General features: G+C 38.0%; 1 protein-coding gene across 2 annotated transcripts in view; it reads right to left on the minus strand.

The window, feature by feature from the left end:
* LOC131539125 (thyrotropin-releasing hormone-degrading ectoenzyme-like) overlaps positions 1–17,210 on the minus strand; it is a 63,338-nt gene extending 46,128 nt beyond the window's left edge. The window contains exons 1-4 of one of the 2 annotated variants that reach the window (XM_058773463.1): positions 16,814–17,210; positions 15,957–16,070; positions 9,595–9,732; positions 7,794–7,859 (exon numbers count right to left, since the gene is read on the minus strand). In XM_058773463.1, the coding sequence (XP_058629446.1) occupies positions 7,794–7,859; positions 9,595–9,732; positions 15,957–16,070; positions 16,814–16,855 (360 nt within the window). In that variant the 5' untranslated portion in view covers positions 16,856–17,210. Of the gene's footprint in view, positions 1–7,793; positions 7,860–8,591; positions 8,683–9,594; positions 9,733–15,956; positions 16,071–16,813 lie in introns of those variants that run through there. The other variant, XM_058773465.1, reaches the window with a different exon arrangement.
* Positions 17,211–17,953: the final 743 nt, after the last annotated feature.

Genomic DNA, 17,953 nt, shown 5'->3' on the forward strand with positions numbered 1-17,953 from the left:
ACTGGACTTCAAGCAACATGGATTCTTTGCCTCTCCAGTCTTCCTTCAGACTCTGGGACCTTGATTTCCAAATGAAATGTAAAATTTACTTTCATCTGAAAAGAGGACTTTGGACCACTGAGCAACAGTCCAGTTCTTTTTCTCCACAGCACAGGTAAGATGCTTCTGACGTTGTCTCTGGTTCAAAAGTGGCTTGGTAGCCTTTTTCCTGAAGACGTCTGAGCGTGGTGATTCTTGATGCACTGCCTCCAGCTTCAGTTCTCTCCTTGTGAAGCTATCCTAAGTGTTTGAATCAGCTTTGCTTGACTGTATTCTCAAGCTTGCGGTCATCCCTGTTGCTTGTGCACCTTTTCCTACCCAAATTCTTCCTTCCAGTCAACTTTGCATTTAATATGCTTTGATACAGCACTCTGTAAACAGCCACACCTTTCAGTAATGACCTTCTGTGACTTACCCTCTTTGTGGAGGGTGTCAATGTTCGTCTTCTGGATCATTGCCAAGTCAGCAGTCTTCCCCATTATTGTGGTTTCAAAGAACAAGAGATACCCAGAATTTATACTGTAGGGATGGTCATTTATTCAAACTCAAATGTAAATATTCTAATATTTTGAGATACTGATTTTTGACTTTCATGAGCTGTAAGATCTAATCATCAAAATTAAAAGAAATAAACATTTGAAATATATCAGTCTGTGTGTAATGAATGAATATAATATACAAGTTTCACTTTTTGAATGGAATTAGTGAAATAAATCAACTTTTTGATGATATTCTAATTATATGACCAGCACCTGTATATATATGTGTGTGTACAGTATCTGCTCTATAATGAGTCATAAATTGTATATTTATCCACTGTCTAGTCTCTTTCAGCGGATCTAAATGCTGAGAGAATTTGAATGTTGCAGTAAGAAATACCCCTTCTGCTAATTTGCATACATTTGCATAGCAGCAAGGGAGCACCCAGAGCCATTTTATGTTGGTGTTGACATTTTCCAGTCTGCTTGGCATAAAATTGTGTATTTTAATGACTGTGTTGTTGCCGACTACTGTTTAGTGACCAAAAGCTCTTACAGAGAGACACACGTGGACAGCAAAATCATATGCCTTAACAGCTGTCTGCATACTGAAAACATCATATGTGTAACGGGGCTGACGAGACGTGAGACGTGCGGATCCAAGTGCAAGCTTTTATTTACAGGCATGGTCATAAATACAGGCAGGGTCGAGCAATCGCAAACAGGTATGGCAGGGACAAGACAAAGAGTAATCCTAGGGCAAGCGAAGGTCGACGATGGGTGAACAGTATCCAAAAGGGCAAGGCAGAGAGATAATCCAGGTACACAGGCTATAATCCAGGCAAGGGAATAAACAGAGTCCGAACAGTGAGACAGGGGTAAATACAGGGAAACAGACTAGAAAATAACAAATGTTCCGTAAAGCAGCTGACACTAGGGGGAGTGAAAAACGCAGGACAATACAGGAACGGAACAGAAACACGGAATGGCACGGAAAGGGTTAATCCAGGCAAGACTAGGATAACTAACATGGGCTCCATAGAGTAGCTATCGCTAGGAGAGGGATAAGTGCATACAATACTCGGCAGCGAGGGAAAGAAAGTCCAGGGTTTGAATAGAGTGTGTGATTAGTGATGCTGTGTGATCAGTGCCTACAGCTGTGTGTGCAATCAGTGCAATGAATGATGGGAAATGGAGTCCAGTGTGAATGATGGTGTGCGAGTCAATGTGGTGACCTCTGGTGGAGGGTGAATGGAAGTTCACAGACCGGATTCGTGACAATATGGTGCATACAAAAATGTTACTTTTATTAAATTTTATTGGAGGCCATATTTAATTACAATTACACAACATTTTTTGGTCCCACTTTATATTAGGTGGCCTTAACTACTATGTACTTACATTTAAATTAATTATTTGGTACAATGCACTTATTGTGTACATACATGTTTTTACATTGTACTTATATTTTTAAAAATACCTATATGTAGTTACATCTGTAATTAATTTCTGTAATTATCTTTATAATTACACTGTTGACCCATCCCTTACTCCTTAACCCACCCTTAAACCTACCCATACCACCAAACCTGTCCCTAACCTTACCCGTATCCCACCTCAAAGCAGCAAAACTGTTTTGCAATACAATATGAACACAATAAGTACATTGTACTTATTTTTTGATGTTAAGTACATAGTAGTTAAGGCCACCTAATATAAAGTGTGACCCATTTTATTTAATCTTTTATGACTCCTTTTCAATGTTTCAATGCATCCGTGGGCTATTTTTAGTCAAACTAACAAATTTTGGAAAAGCATTGATGTCAGGAGCGTACTTGTGATTCTGAGAAGTCTGTCTAGATAGATAGCTTGGAACAGATCTAAAGATTCACTACATACCTCAACAGATTCCAGTGGGATGGTTGTGTGTGTAATTAATTTACTCTAATTAGCTATGGCTAGTTACTCCTCTGACACTCTCCAGGACAGAATAATATCCTGAAAGTTCCTTCATCAGATATTATAACCATATTCGGTTTTGGTTTCTGATTCTGCAAAGCCAAATTATATACATAGGCAGACAAAAGATTGATCGCTTTCGATATGTAAATCCCCCGGAGCTAAAACAGGAGTATTCAGCGAGAGCCTTCACCACAACAGTCAAAGCAGATCATAAATAATTCATTATTCATGCAACTAAATGAGTTCCCTCAAAAGTAATACAAGAAGAAATATGTCTACAATTTTCTTGCATATGAAAGTAATTTTGAGGCAATAGAGGTAGATTGTTTGGTGAGGTGCTGTGTTTACCTATTCTTCCCATCAATCACACAGAGACAGACAGAGATACTGAAAGTTCCCATGAGAGAGAGACAGAAAACAGTAATAATGAGGAATAACAGCCGAGCCAGCGGGGCTGCTGGGAGAAGAAGATGAAGATGGGAAAAGGTATCTTCTCTATGTTCCAGAATGTTGTGGAATTGAATCGAGGAGTATCTGGCTATTTCATCTGTGTTCAGAACGAATTATTTAGCCCACAACATCCGCGGGGAATCTCACAGACTGCCATTCTCCAAGTCAGGAACCCACTGAGAGCAGACAAACAGGACTATGAAGCACCGAATCCAGGGAAGAAGTTTCCTGCAGTTCAAAATCACAACCAGAGGATGAAGATGGACTGTAACACGCTGAAGTTTATTTCTCCAGGGCAGGAACATACTTGTCCTCTGCTATTCATAGGTCAAGCATTTTACATTTCCAGCCGGAATGAATATTTCCTACATCCCATAATACGATCCATCTGAAAGTGGTTTTAAAAGCGATGGGCAGTGTGTGTAAATGAGACACGAGCGCTTCATCACTCCAGTCAGCTGTAAGAGCCCCAGAAGCCATTCAGACTTCATTTATGACTCCCTCTATTCTTTTATAAGAGACATTCATCCACCTGCGTCAGCAGCCCATCCACCATTTACCAGTGAAGACGCTCTCATCCTCACAGAGAGAGAGAGAGAGAGAGAGAGACAGATGGGTAATTCACAACTGTCTGCCGCTTCAATTATGCAGAGACACGAGGAGGAGAAGAGATGCCACACAGAGCAAAAGACAGACACTGAGAGAATAAAATGAGCCTCAGTGAACAGACAAAGATAGACAGCAGACGAGAAAGAAGAGCTGGATTACTGGCAGATGTGTGAATTTGTTTCTCCTCCTAAATACTCAGCCTTTCAGATCTAGAGCAGTTTAGGAGTTCATAATACACTATATTGCGCATTAAGGAAGAAAGGAAGAAATGTGATTCTTACAAAAAAAATAGTAAAATAAAACTAAATAATAAATGAAAGAATGAATAAACGAATGCAATTTTATTAAACATTTTCAGTGAGAAAGAGAAAGAGAAACAAATATAAATAAATAATAAAAACCTGCTTAATTTAGGAATTAACACCACATTTAAGAATTTAAAGATGAATGAATGAATAAGAGCATGATAAGATATAATAATCTTAAGAATACTGCAGAATAATACAAGAATATAACTAGATAATCAACAATAATAAAATGTAATAATAACATTTGTTTCTGCTGTTTACAGATTAAGCACAATTACTTTGTTTCATTAAAAAAAAGAATTATTATAATAAACAAGAAAAAAATTAAAATACTTAAACAAGATTCAGACAGAACTGCACATTATCTTGCTGTTGCATTAAAAAGTAAATCTATGTTGCTAATAATACCACGTTTACTATAGTATATACTGCACAAAACCAAACATATTAACCAGTTAAAGATAAATGGACACATACTGTATATGTGCATTAGACACATCAGTCTGGTATGCGCAAATGTTACATCTGTAAATGAAGCATTAAATGTGTTGCTCTGCAGAAAACATGACCTGATTGTGCTTCCAAACACTAAAAGCAACATAAAACCACAATAACAAAAATAACCCAGAAAACAACTCTGAAACTGCCAGATTTTTTACAGCATCTCAGGCATAAAGAAAGAAAATGAGAAGTTATGGATGTTTTGAAACGTGATTTATGTGAAGGTGAGGAATCTGTATGTGAGTCTTGCACCTCTGAATCTGTGTGAACTCTCACATTAAAGGAGGAGAGATTTTTACCTTTAACTCATTTACATTTATTCTTTTTAAGATTGACTCTCACTGGATTCAAACCTGTTTGTTCATAGCCCAGATCCTTTAACCACATTACAAGATGTAGCTTCATGTAGCAGCCATATGGTGTCCACAAAACTATTAATACTCTCTAATAATACAGGTGCATCTCAATACATTAGAATGTCGTGAAAAAGTTCATTTTTTCATGCAAGTTATTTAAAAAAATGAAACCTTCATATATTTTAGATTCATTGCATGTAAAGTAAAACATTTCAAAAGTTTTTTTTATTTTTTATTTTGATGATTAGAGCTTACAGCTCATGAAAGTCAAAAATCAGTATCTCAAAATATTAGAATATTTACATTTGAGTTTCAATAAATGACCATCCCTACAGTATAAATTCCGGGTATCTCTTGTTCTTTGAAACCACAATAATGGGGAAGACTGCTGACTTGACAATGGTCCAGAAGACGAACATTGACGCCCTCCACAAAGAGGGTAAGTCACAGAGGGTCATTACTGAAAAGTGTGGCTGTTTACGGAGTGCTATATCAAAGCATATTAAATGCAAAGTTGACTGGAAGGAAGAATTTTGGTAGGAAAAGGTGCACAAGCAACAGTGATGACTGCAAGCTTGAGAATACTGTCAAGCAAAGCTGATTCAAACACTTGGGAGAGCTTCACAAGGAGTGGACTGAAGCTGGAGTCAGTGCATCAAGAGTCACCACGCTCAGACGTCTTCAGGAAAAGAGCTACCAAGCCACTTCTGAACCAGAAACATCGTCAGAAGCGTCTTACCTGGGCTGTGGAGAAAAAGAACTGGACTGTTCCTCAGTGCTCCAAAGTCCTCTTTTCAGATGAAAGTAAATTTTGCATTTCATTTGGAAATCAAGGTCCCAGAGTCTGGAGGAAGACTGGAGAGGCACATAATCCATGTTGCTTGAAGTCCAGTGTGAAGTAGAGGTCTGTATTCCCGCGGCTATCCCGTGGGAACCGCGGGACCTGACCAGATTTCTTGCTACGCGGGATTAAATTCCTGAATAAAACGGTTGCGGTCGGTAACTCTGGTGCAATTTGAACGGGAGTGGGCGGTCTAACAATATCCCGTTCCCGACGTCTTTTCAGAACAGCATATCTGCGCTTTATTCAAGCACCGGTACAGCCGGCACTTGCACGCACTGCACGCATGAACCAGTGCTTCGTTTTATTTGCGAGGTCTGTGCACAGCATGTGCATAACGATGCTCAGAGCAGGCTAGCCTACCAGTGGTGAATATACGGCCCGCAGACAGAACAGGCAGGTTATCGATGAGTGACAGAGCAGAATAAAGATGGAGAAATGTGTGGATGTGCTGTCCTTGAAGAACGCTCAACTCGGTTTTGTTTATATTTTGCTTAGCCTATAATTTTAAATGACAGATGTCGAATTTATTTATTTATTTTTCTTCCGCGACACTTTTACTAGGCTACTGTGTTTACAGCAAGATGTTAAACGAATTTATTATTTTGACAAGACGAATAAAATTATAATAGGCCATTTTTGTACAATCTACATTTTTTTTCCCTCTGTGACACTTGTTGCTATTGTGTTGCAAAGGTTAAACAAATTGTATCCTGACAAGACAAATAAAAATAAGGAATACACATTTTTGTACATTTTTATTTTCTCTGTGACACTTTTTTTCCTACTGTGTTGGCAGCAAAATGTTAAACGAATTTTGTGTGTTAAGACACAAAATTCGTTTAACATTTTGCTGTCAATAAAAGACTCTTGACAAGACGAATAAAATAACAAAAACAATTTTGTGCAGACTACATTTTTATTTGTTAGCCTATCTGTCTTTCTTTCAGTAGAGGAAATTTAAATGTGTGATTCTGGAAACAAGATCTAAATTTAGCAGGAACGGTCGGGTCGGGAAGAAAATTATTCAAAGCGGACAGCGGGTGAACAAAGAGTTAATATATCACGGGAGCGGGTGGGTGCGGGATATAACCTCGCGGGCGGGAGCGGGACTTAAAAAACAGTTCCGCGCAGACCTCTAGTGTGAAGTTTCCACAGTCTATGATGATTTGGGCTGCCATGTCATCTGCTGGTGTTGGTCCACTGTGTTTTCTGAAGTCCACAGTCAATGCAGCCATCTACCAGGAAATTTTAGAGCACTTCATGCTTCCTTCTGCTGACAAGCTTTATGGAGATGCTGATTTCATTTTCCAGCAGGACTTGGCACCTTCCCACACTGCCAAAGGTACCAAAAGCTGGTTCAATGACCAAACTGATCACCTCCATGCCACGCCGAATTGAGGCAGTAATTAAAGCAAAAGGAGCCCCTACCAAGTATTGAGTACATATACAGTAAATGAACATACTTTCCAGAAGGCCAACAATTCACTAAAAATGTTTTTTTATTGGTCTGGCCTGTACATGAAGAGTTCTGCTGTTCACTCCAGAGGAGGTATGTCTGCTAGACCGACACAGAATGAGCTTTAGAGAACTTAAAAACACCTCAGCTGGAGCAAATGACCATGTGACTATAAACAAACAGCAAAATACCAGCCGTCTACACAACATCAGATACAGTATGTGTTTTAATGCAGCGGATGTGTTTCACCATTACTGTAAACCGGTTTAACACAGAGAATGATTCTGAAACTTCTGATTGTAGAAGTTTCAGATATTAAATTAATTAAACACGTTTAATCACAACTCTGATTGTGCTGCTTTCACCTCCAGCGTGATGGCAGCGTGTGACACGACAACAAGCTGTTGTATCTCTAAAGATAAGAAACACATGTAAACCGACACGGCTGGATAATCTCCCAAAACATACGAGACGCTCAGAGCAACCTGAGGGGACTTGAGAACTTGAACATTCACTGAGATATTCAAGTGTTAAATGGTGAGATTCATTTGTAACACATTCAGCTCACATTCACAGGATTTAACAAGGATTGAGTTTTTGAAGAAAATAAATTGAGAAGTATTTTAGGTATTATGCCACAATCCTCTTAAAGCTGCATTTATGCAGAATGTATAATTCATAAAGAGAGACTTATAAACATATTCATAACACATTATAAGTAAAACAAACATACATGTTAAATGATCTGTGACCACAAAGAGAGAAGATGAAAGAAAACTATTGACTTACATTGAGGCCTCTCTGGAATAGCGGCTGTCCCATGACGTTAGCCAGCATTCGGATCAGAGCAGCTCCCTGCAGACAAAACACAAAAACACACATTCAGTAAAAGCTCCTCATTTACACCTGCTCTACACAGGAATTTATTCGCAAAATATACATAGTATGAAAGTACAGTAATCCACCTACAATGGAAGTCAATGGGGCATGAAATTACATAGGACTAAAAGGCAAAAATGTTAAGCTTGTATTTTTAAAGCGCTGTAATTTTCTATTTAAATAGCATTTTTGCATACAGTCCACTTCCTCATATTTGTATTTAAATTAAATGTAATTTATTCAGTGTTATTTTAGCATTATGTATATACTATTACAGTATTTTAATAATTCATATTTTGAATTAGTTTTCAGAAGTTTACATTTTAATATTAAAGTTATATTTCTATTTGTTTTTAGATTTTATTTTTCAGTTTAGCTTTAATTTTTAATTTCAGTTTTAGTGTTTTAGTATAATTTCATTTTTTGTTTGTTTTTAAAAATTAAATTCATCATTTAAAATGTATATTTTATTGTATTTTTATTTAATATTTTATTTCGATACTTTTAGTTAGCAATAACAACTCTGAATTGAATTTAATTAAATTAAAATGACATTTTAACATGCTTGTACATTGCAGAACTTGATTCATATTTTATCAAATTTTAAGAAAATAAGTATTCAAGGTTTGTCTAAACAAGAACTCCATGACACTCGTCATGCTGATTTCTGCAGTTTCATAAATTTGTATCTTTTTGACTTTGACTGACTTTGACATGCTCATTTGACAGCATCTAATTCCTCTCTCTCCACATCCCATCCTCTACAGTCTGTGTGATGAGTGTCACTTCCTGTTAGTGCTGAGGACTCATGGGATGTGTTGTGGGAAATCAGAGTCCTTAGAGTGTGAGGAGGAAGTGATGTGGGACGACTGGGTTTCAGGATCACTGCAGTTTGACTGACAGAGTTCATAACACCACAGAGCCTGTAGGGAAACAGGTGGGAGGGGCTTGAGGAAAAGCAAGAGCCAATCAGAATCCGGCATTGCATTGGCTGACAGTTTAAGGGAGAGTTGAAGCAGAAACCCAAATCTTCATTGGATGGAAGATTTTATCTGCGTTTGAACTCTGATAGAGGACAATGATTTTTCTTTACTGCTCTTTGTGCCTTTAATGGCTTTCAGATGTTCAGGATGAGAGGATATATTTGGGCGCTGGAGTTATTTAAAGTATGTTCCAGTAAGAAAGAGATAATTAGATGTCGTCTGGTCTGAGATGAAATGTTTATTGTGCAGCTGAAGTCCCCGGAGGACACAAAACCTCACAATCTTCTCAGCGTAACACTTTCTGTCCTCAACTTACTAAAAAACAAGCTTTTAATTAAACTGTTTTTCTTGTGTATGTGAAAAGGCTTATAACAACGCGACTCCATTTACAATTCACAAAGATAAACTGAGAAGTCTTTAGCTGGGAGAAAAATAACGAGCAAACAGAGGTGTTTACTGGACTCAATAAAAGATTATGTTTAACGGTGAAGTCCTGACATAAATAACTGACTGATTTACACTGACGATACTACTGTTTTACAAAGTCATTGTTTCTCTTCTGCTGGCTGTTTGTAGAAAGTAGAACTGACTGTGGAATTGCACTGAACTTTATTCATGTTCAGTTTTGAGTATAAACCAGTTCATTCAGCTCAGCTTGATATTAAAGGTTTATAATCATTTCCATCATGAAGCTGAAGCTTGTAGGAGCTGATGAGAGATTCTCTTGCCTTCTTATACGCGATCCAGTCAAACACTCTGTCGATGTCTGTGGCTTCAAACACTTCCTGAGAGATCGGATGAGAACTGGCCAAACCGTCCAGTAACATCACCTCATGAAGAACATCAGTCAGAAACCTCTGCTTCTCCTGTGGATGACAGACAGACAGAGACTTTATTCTGTTTTACAGTATCAAACATAACAGTTTCACATAAAATCTTCTGTAAAAATCATGTTGAGCGGCTCTATAAATGAAATTAGAAAGTGGTTATGGGAAAACCCAGCTCATATTTCTCACGACTAAAGCCTTTATATCTGCAGCAACTTCCCACAATCCACAGATATGATGAACATTCACTGCCAACAACATGAGAGCCGACACGACTCACTCGTGAGAGAAACGCCGCTGCTAACACTCAGTGTGTGTGTGTTTGATTTGTGCGGAGGGTCTCAATGTCTCTCTGTTCTGATCAAATGTCTCCCTGTAGGATTCTCTATAAAGACAGGTAGAAGTTTTGGGTCAGATGAAAAAGACCCTCATCATTCACCGTGTCTCTGGATCAGCAGAGAGTCACGATCTCAAATACAGTCGTTCTGGAGCACATGAAGAAGTTACTCTGATACCAGCTTATTCCCTATTTTTAGGAAGTCTGAACTGATTTTTAATTTTTTTTTAAATAATAGAGTCAGAAAATAAACCACAAGGAGGCAGTTAAATAGAAAATTACCATGGTACTATACTGATTTTCTTTGAATAACCTTTGCATATGTAAATATACAAACACAATATATTATACAGAATAACATAATGTTCATGAATGTAAAAATATACTAATAAACTCTTGCTCCAGTTTTGTTGAGCAACTTCTACATCCTAAAATAAACCATAAATGTAATACCACAAGCAATACATTTCAGTCAAATGTGCTTCTCTACTGTTTTCCTGCTACTCATTTGAATGTGGCGGTTTGCCATTTACCGTACATGAAAATGGATGAAATATAAATCACATGAATTATATATGAAAGCATTACACTCCAGGTTCATATCCAGAACATCTTCATAATGGGCTCTCTGGCGAAATCTCTGCACTGACTTATCAAATTCAAAACGACACTAAATTAATATTTTATTATTTTATTATTTTCTCATCTAAGTATTTATTAGAAGTGTGTGACTAAGAGAAAGCCAGCACACTATCAGCTGCTATAAACACAGCTGGCTTTGATACTCTGAATGTTTTATTACACCTTTATTCTCAATCATTATGAATAATTCTTGCCCATTAAAGTTTTGGCTTTGATTAAGAATCCTGTTGAAGACATTAATCCAAGAGAGCAGGATATTTTAATCAAGGGATTTGAGCTCAAACAAACAACGTATGAAAGTGAATCAAGAAACAAATGTTCATGAAATCATTCATAGTTTTATGTCAATATGATAAGGCATCTTCTATTAACCCAGTGAATCCAGGTTACTGGTAATGTGATCAAAGCTCAATCATAATCTCATATTCTGATGTTCTGCTAAAAGCAGATTAATGAAATGACATGAGACAAAAACAGACTCACATAGAAAGTCAAAAGTCAACAAATCAAAACAGAGAATATTTATCAAACTTAGTCACAAACTAAGATTAATGTGTGGTTGTTCGGTGGCTTTTTGCCATATTTATAAATAACGTTGTTTGTTAGCCGGAACTGAAATAAATGATTTCATTCTTAGCATCTAAATTAGCAAAAGGCAGCAGCTAATGAAGGATAAAATTTCCTACAACAAAATCATCACAAACCATTCACCTTTAGATATCTCGGTCACCTTAAAAAACAAAACTGCAATATGCTTAATGAACTACAGCAATAATTTATCCCTCATATTTAACTTCAGAAAGAAGATCTTGGAGAAAGTAGAGACTTGTAGAGAAATCAGTATCCTAATTTCTCAAGCTATTTATATCATCACTTAAGTGGACTTGTAGAAGAGAACACCATGTGACAGCTGTCCTTATTATTTAGACTAATATGAGCCTCAAAGATTAATGTACATACACTACCGTTCAAAACTTCAGGATCAGTAAGGTTCTTAATGAAGAAGTTTCTTATGCTCTTATTATGTATATTCATGGAATCGATAGCAAATGAGGCCTTCATGTAAATTTACAACATTATGGTGAATGTGAATACAGCAAAACAGACAGCGAGAGAGAGAGAGAGAAAGAGAACAGCTGGTGATTTTATGCGAGTCATGTAATGTGCTCTATAAAATGAGAAGAGCTTCCATCTGGCCCATATGTGCTCTCAACAAGTTGTTTACGTCCAATGATACTTCATTTAGATCCTGCTTATTAGTGTCTCAACATCATCACCTGCTGTAGATGCACCTGAAGTTTCACACTGATCAACCGCTTTAAGGCCAGAGACAGCAGTGCTGCCTGGCATCCTGGTCAGCAGCTTTGGAGCAGTGCTTTATGGGTAACCAAACCTCTCTAAAAGCATCTCTAGCATGATGGATGTGAGAAAGTGGAGGAAACCCAACAGTCCAGTAGTTATGAGCAGGCGAAGGAACCTATAGGCTGTTTTAATGATCTATTACAGGTCCGTGTCAAATCCATTTCTAACATTTTCTCTGTGCACTTGTGAGTTTTCAGTTCTGGTTTCAACTCCTTCCTCTTAAAACATGTATATTTCATCCATATTTTGGCAGGAAAATGCTTACAGTCATCCTATCAGTGTACTGAAGTGTTTCCATCAAAACCCAATAGCTCCCTGAAATGACGTTCCCTAAATGGTCTCTCTGCTTGGCTGGTGCCCCATAACCAAGGTGGCTTGGAGCAGAGAGGTATGAAATACTGGGACAGATGGATGGGAAGGTCATTATACGAATGTGAATGTGCATGAATGAGCTGAATGCACACATACAGGTGCATCTCAATAAATTAGAATGTCGTGGAAAAGTTCATTTATTTCAGTAATTCAACTCAAATTGTGAAACTCGTGTATTAAATAAATTCAGTGCACACAGACTGTGAAGTCTTTGGTTCTTTTAATTGTGATGAAAGAACCAGATTAGCAGAATTTGGTTCTGCCCCTCCCATCTCAACAAATTAGAATACTTCATAAGACCAATAAAAACAAAATAGTGAATTGTTGCACTCAGTACTTGGTAGGGGCTCCTTTTGCTTTAATTACTGCCTCAATTTGGCGTGGCATGGAGGTGATCAGTTTGTGGCACTGCTGAGGTGGTATGGAAGCCCAGGTTTCTTTGACAGTGGCCTTCAGCTCATCTGCATTTTTTGGTCTCTTGTTTCTCATTTTCCTCTTGACAATACCCCATAGATTCTCTCCAAATCCTGCTGGAAAATCAAATCAGCATCTTTAAAAAGCTGGTCAGCAGAAGGAAGCATGAAGTGCTCCAAAATTTCTTGGTAAATGTGTGCAGTGACTGTGGTTTTCAAAAAACACAATGGACCAACACCAGCAGATGAAGTTGCACCCAAAATCATCACAGACTGTGGAAACTTAACACTGGACTTCAAGCAACTTGGGCTATGAGCTTGTCTGTGGTTCAGGAGAGGACAACTGTAGCCAAATTCCTTGACACGTCTGTGTGTGGTGGCTCTTGATGCCTTGACCCCAGCCTCAGTCCATTCCTTGCGAAGTTCACCTAAATTCTTGAATCGATTTTACTTGACAATCCTCATAAGGCTGTGGTTCTCTCGGTTGGTTGTGCATCTTTTTTTTCCCAGACTTTTTCCTACCACTCAAGTTTCTGTTAACATGCTTGGATACAGCACTCTGTGAACAGCCAGCTTCTTTGGCAATGAATGTTTGTGGCTTACCCTCCTTGTGAAGGGTGTCAATGATTGTCTTCTGGTCAGATCAGCAGTCTTCCCCATGATTGTGTAGCCTAGTGAACCAAACTGAGAGACCATTTTGAAGGCTCAGGAAACCTTTGCAGGTGTTTTAAATTGATTAGTTGATTGGCATGTCACATATTCTAATTTGTTGAGATAGTGAATTGGTGGGGTTTTGTTAAATGTGAGCCAAAATCATCACAATTAAAATAACCAAAGACTTAAACTACTTCAGTCTGTGTGCATTGAATTTATTTAATACACAAGTTTTACAATTTGAGTTGAATTACTGAAATAAATGAACTTTTCCATGACATTCTAATTTATTGAGATGCACCTGTATATTAAAATAACAACAATTAGTAAACTTTTGGTGTTTAGCAAAAGATTAGCTTGAGACTACCTTTAGCACTTAGTATACACTACTGTATGTCCAGTCTAAACCACACATCAGGTCTGAATCATGGTCAACAACTCACAACAATCTTCCAACAAGCTCATGATAAAATTGCACACAGTCAGTGAATCATATTGACCAGAAGATCCAAACAGATTTTATTAGCACGGCTGCTATTTCAAAATGTCATAAACAGAGAAAAATGAGGTTGTGTTTTGTTGTGCTGATAACATGTGTACTTATTTCAGTTATGAGTGAAGCCTCAAGTGCATCACAATAGCTGCTTTACAGGCCACTAAAGCTGGACTGGAATAGCATTATGCTAATTGCTAACAACATTATGTTCAAGCAAAAGCAGCTCTAGAGGGAGAACTGTTTGTCCTTGTATTATTTCATCAGGTTGGTTTTTCTTTAACAAACCTGAAAGTGGATTTTATTAAGAAATGTGAGAGATATGTAGACACTGAGCAGGTAACAAACAAGAAAATGTGTTGTGTGTAGCATCATAATGTATGTTATATGCTACAATAATTAAATTGACAGTCATCGATATACACTTAACATATACATCCAGATCCTAATGTAGAAAAATGCCTTCATAAGCACTGCAGGATGGTAACTGTGAGATATATGGGAACTCTGGGAGCTTTTTTTAGAGGAAGAAGGTGGAAGTCCTGTTCTCGCTGTGACTCTGTACTCCAGAAATTCCCATGAAAGATTAATAATGTTCAGATATAGTGACTGCACAGAGAAACCATGGAATGTGTTTGACTTCCTCCTGCACAAACACTCCTGGATGTGTTTATCATCCTATAATACAGGAATATCATGAGATGAAGGTTTGGACACACCTGGTCTGGTGAAGCAATCTCATAATTCTTGGCGGTTAAACAACCATTGAGAGAATCACTGAACCTGTGACTCCTGTGAGACGGATGTGCATTGTGAATTGAAGCCACGCTTTGTCTTTCTCTGAACATGAACCCATCTGGATGTAGAAAATGGATGTGGATGACTCATTAGACCATGAGACTTTTACATTGCACTTTATTTATAGAGATTCAGATTTTGTGCTCTTGTTTATGTGTGGCTGTGTGCTGGCCTTGAATTCAAGTGTGACTGCTTTGGCACAAATTCCAGCTCTGTGAAGCTCTGCAGTAAATTAGCAGTTTTCGTTCAGACGATCTCAAACACGCTGTTTAGAATGCATCAGTTTATCAGTCACACTATTATTTCACAGCTCTCCTTTGATAATTGATTAAACATCTGGAGACAGCTACTTATAGACTAAAGTTTCATTACAACACAAAAAAAATACAATGGTATAAGTACTGGTTGCTCTGACAATGAGGCAGGGCTGAAATAAATGAATGTGTTAACAGAGCTCAATGCAAATGGATATGATTCTGTCTGCACATGAAGTCCAACTGACATTTACAAAAACTTAGAATAGTGACTGCAGACTGTGAGATCTCTTATGGAAGGAACAAACAATATTAGCTTTTATTAGAGTGATGATACTGGTCATGCTGACTGAGTGACACTGACCAGGCAGAAGCGACTGGAACACTGTGATACAATTATATTCTGACAGTTGTCAGACCCAACACTGAAAAAAAAAAAAAAAAACACTGAACAGAGCAGCTCAACCCACAGAAAGGTTTATATCTGAGTTTATATCTGTTCAGAAACAATTGAAATAGCATCCTGTTCTTTTATTTAACATTGAACAAGAAGTAAATGTCCATAAAATGTGGAATTTCTTGGTTTTGGGAAACTGTGTTCAACATTTAACAGGTAATATTGAGCAATCAGTGTATCTATTGCACTCAAATGAACTGTGAAAGGATTGTTGTTTTCTGCTAAGCTGAATTTTGGCACAAAAATAAATGCGCAAGATAATGAGAACAATGTGTGAACATCATTGAAGAATCACTCTCGTTTTAAGGCATTCACACATCTGAATAGCATGAAAACCATCAAAACTCTCTCTATATAGTGTGTGAGTATGTGTATATGAGACAAATCTTTTGTGTCACATCACATCAGTTTAAAGTGATGGATGATTCATTGAATGAAGTGAACCGAATACTATAGTGCTCGCTTCTGCGCAACAACTCACCATCTTCCACTTTGGAAAGAGGAAATCAGTCCCAATGTACTCGAAATAATGAGCGAATCCCTCCTTCAGCCAAACGTCTTCCCACCAAACTGGTGTGACTAGATCCCCAAACCACTAGAAGAGAAGAAATGAACAATCAATCATCCAAAGAGAAAAAAACAGAGTGGCCATTACAAAGATAGATTTCATGTTCACTGGCGAAGACTAACAACAAACTTTTGTTGTTTTGTACAAGAAAAGTGTTTATGGGTATACTGAAACCAAACTTTATTTGGACAAAACATTCAATTTAGAGAAAAGAAATACATTACAATTCACCCTCCTACTCATCCAATATCTGCAAAAGCATATTACATCTAGTGGCAAACAAGTCCAATACAGCATAAAAAATACCTTGTGCTCTTTAGAAGTAGAAGTCCAAATAAACCTTTCTAATAAACAGATGCACTCTGGTTCAACAGAAAAGTTGTTCACAAAAGGCTTCACAGAACATTGAACCCGGCGGAGCTTCTGAACTATGATTAATAGTGGCTTAAACAATCAATTTCCGATAGTTTCACAATTAAAGCACATTTTTCTGTTTTGCAGCCTTCATACCTGGGCACTTCGCCAAGGACACCGCAAATGAACAGAACAGAGAAAAATAAGGATTCGATTATGAAACATCCCATCTGGAAGGTATGAAGAATCCAAATGACCCCTACCATTGTGTGCAGATGACAGTGTGCAAAACAGGGCTATTGAATGGAAAAGATGCAACATTGCAGTACTAAATGGACTACATATTTTCCAGACTCTGAGGCCCGTCAAGCAGATGTGCTACTGAACGCCGGATCTCATTGTTGAAGCACACAAACCTCTGTAGGAGTCAGGCCTCTTTCATCTGAACACAACATCATTACAGCAGCTCAAAGCGCCTGACGGGACGCTCATCTGTGACTCAGACACATGGACTGATAGCGTGGAGAGAGACAGCTGGTGTTCTGCTCTCAGAGGAACCTTCTGCTAGTCACACATCAAGTGGTTTCCCATAGGTTTACTGACTTTTTCTGCCCTCTTGTGATTTATCAGATGTTCTGACGCTAATGACAGTGAACCAGGAAAGTGAGTCACATCACGTCATTTATTGTGTTTAAAAAGACTGAGCTTTGCAGAGCAAATGGATTGGTATAGTGAAATCTTGAAGAACACAAGACACAGATAGTTCAACAACACTAGTGTCAGGGTCCTGCCCTGACAGTCATGCCTGCTCTGTCTTTGTTTAACGTGTCTTTGTTTGTCTTGTGTCTGAGCACATGGCTTTGTCTTTGCTTTTGTTGGCCATGTGCTTCTCTTGCCCTGCATCCTTGATTCCAGTTACCCCGCCCCCTTGTTTAGTCCTAGTCTAGTCCTCGTTTACTTGATTGTGTCCACCTGATCCTCATGTGCTCTGCTCCTTTGTATTGTGCCTCTTTCCCCTCATGTCTTTGCTGGTTTGTTGCGTTAGTTCCTTGTGTGTAAGAGCATTCCTTGTCAGTCGACTAATCATATTAGTAGTGCTACATCTTACTCTCTTTGTCAGTCTTGTTTTGCATTTAGCTCTCTTGAAGTTTAGTAGGGTTTATTTTGCTCTTGTCTACTTTATTTTTGCTCGTTTTCTCTAGCCTTTAGTTTGCCTTTTGCTTCATTCTTTTGTTTTATTAGCTCTCTGCAGTTTGAATTTGTTTTTCTGTTCTTTTCTTTCTAGTCATAGTGTGTAGTCAATGTCTTATTTTACTGCTGCTTGTTCTCTCTTGTGGTGTTTGTTCCTGTTCTGTGTCCTGATTCCCCTTGGCTGCTGTTCTCGAGACATGGCTATCTGACTAGACTAGTTTCACTACAGCTCAATGTATCAAGCCCTGGTTGCTCAAGCTGCTGTCTGATCTCCAGTGTTTTCATTATCTGGTGCTACTCTATCTCCTTTGTTCTCCAGCCAAACTTTGTCCAGGTCTGACTTTGGCCATCCTCATGTTCTCCAG

This window comes from Onychostoma macrolepis, chromosome 04 (genome assembly GCF_012432095.1).
Source record: "Onychostoma macrolepis isolate SWU-2019 chromosome 04, ASM1243209v1, whole genome shotgun sequence".
In the NCBI taxonomy this organism is placed as follows: Eukaryota; Metazoa; Chordata; class Actinopteri; order Cypriniformes; family Cyprinidae; genus Onychostoma; species Onychostoma macrolepis.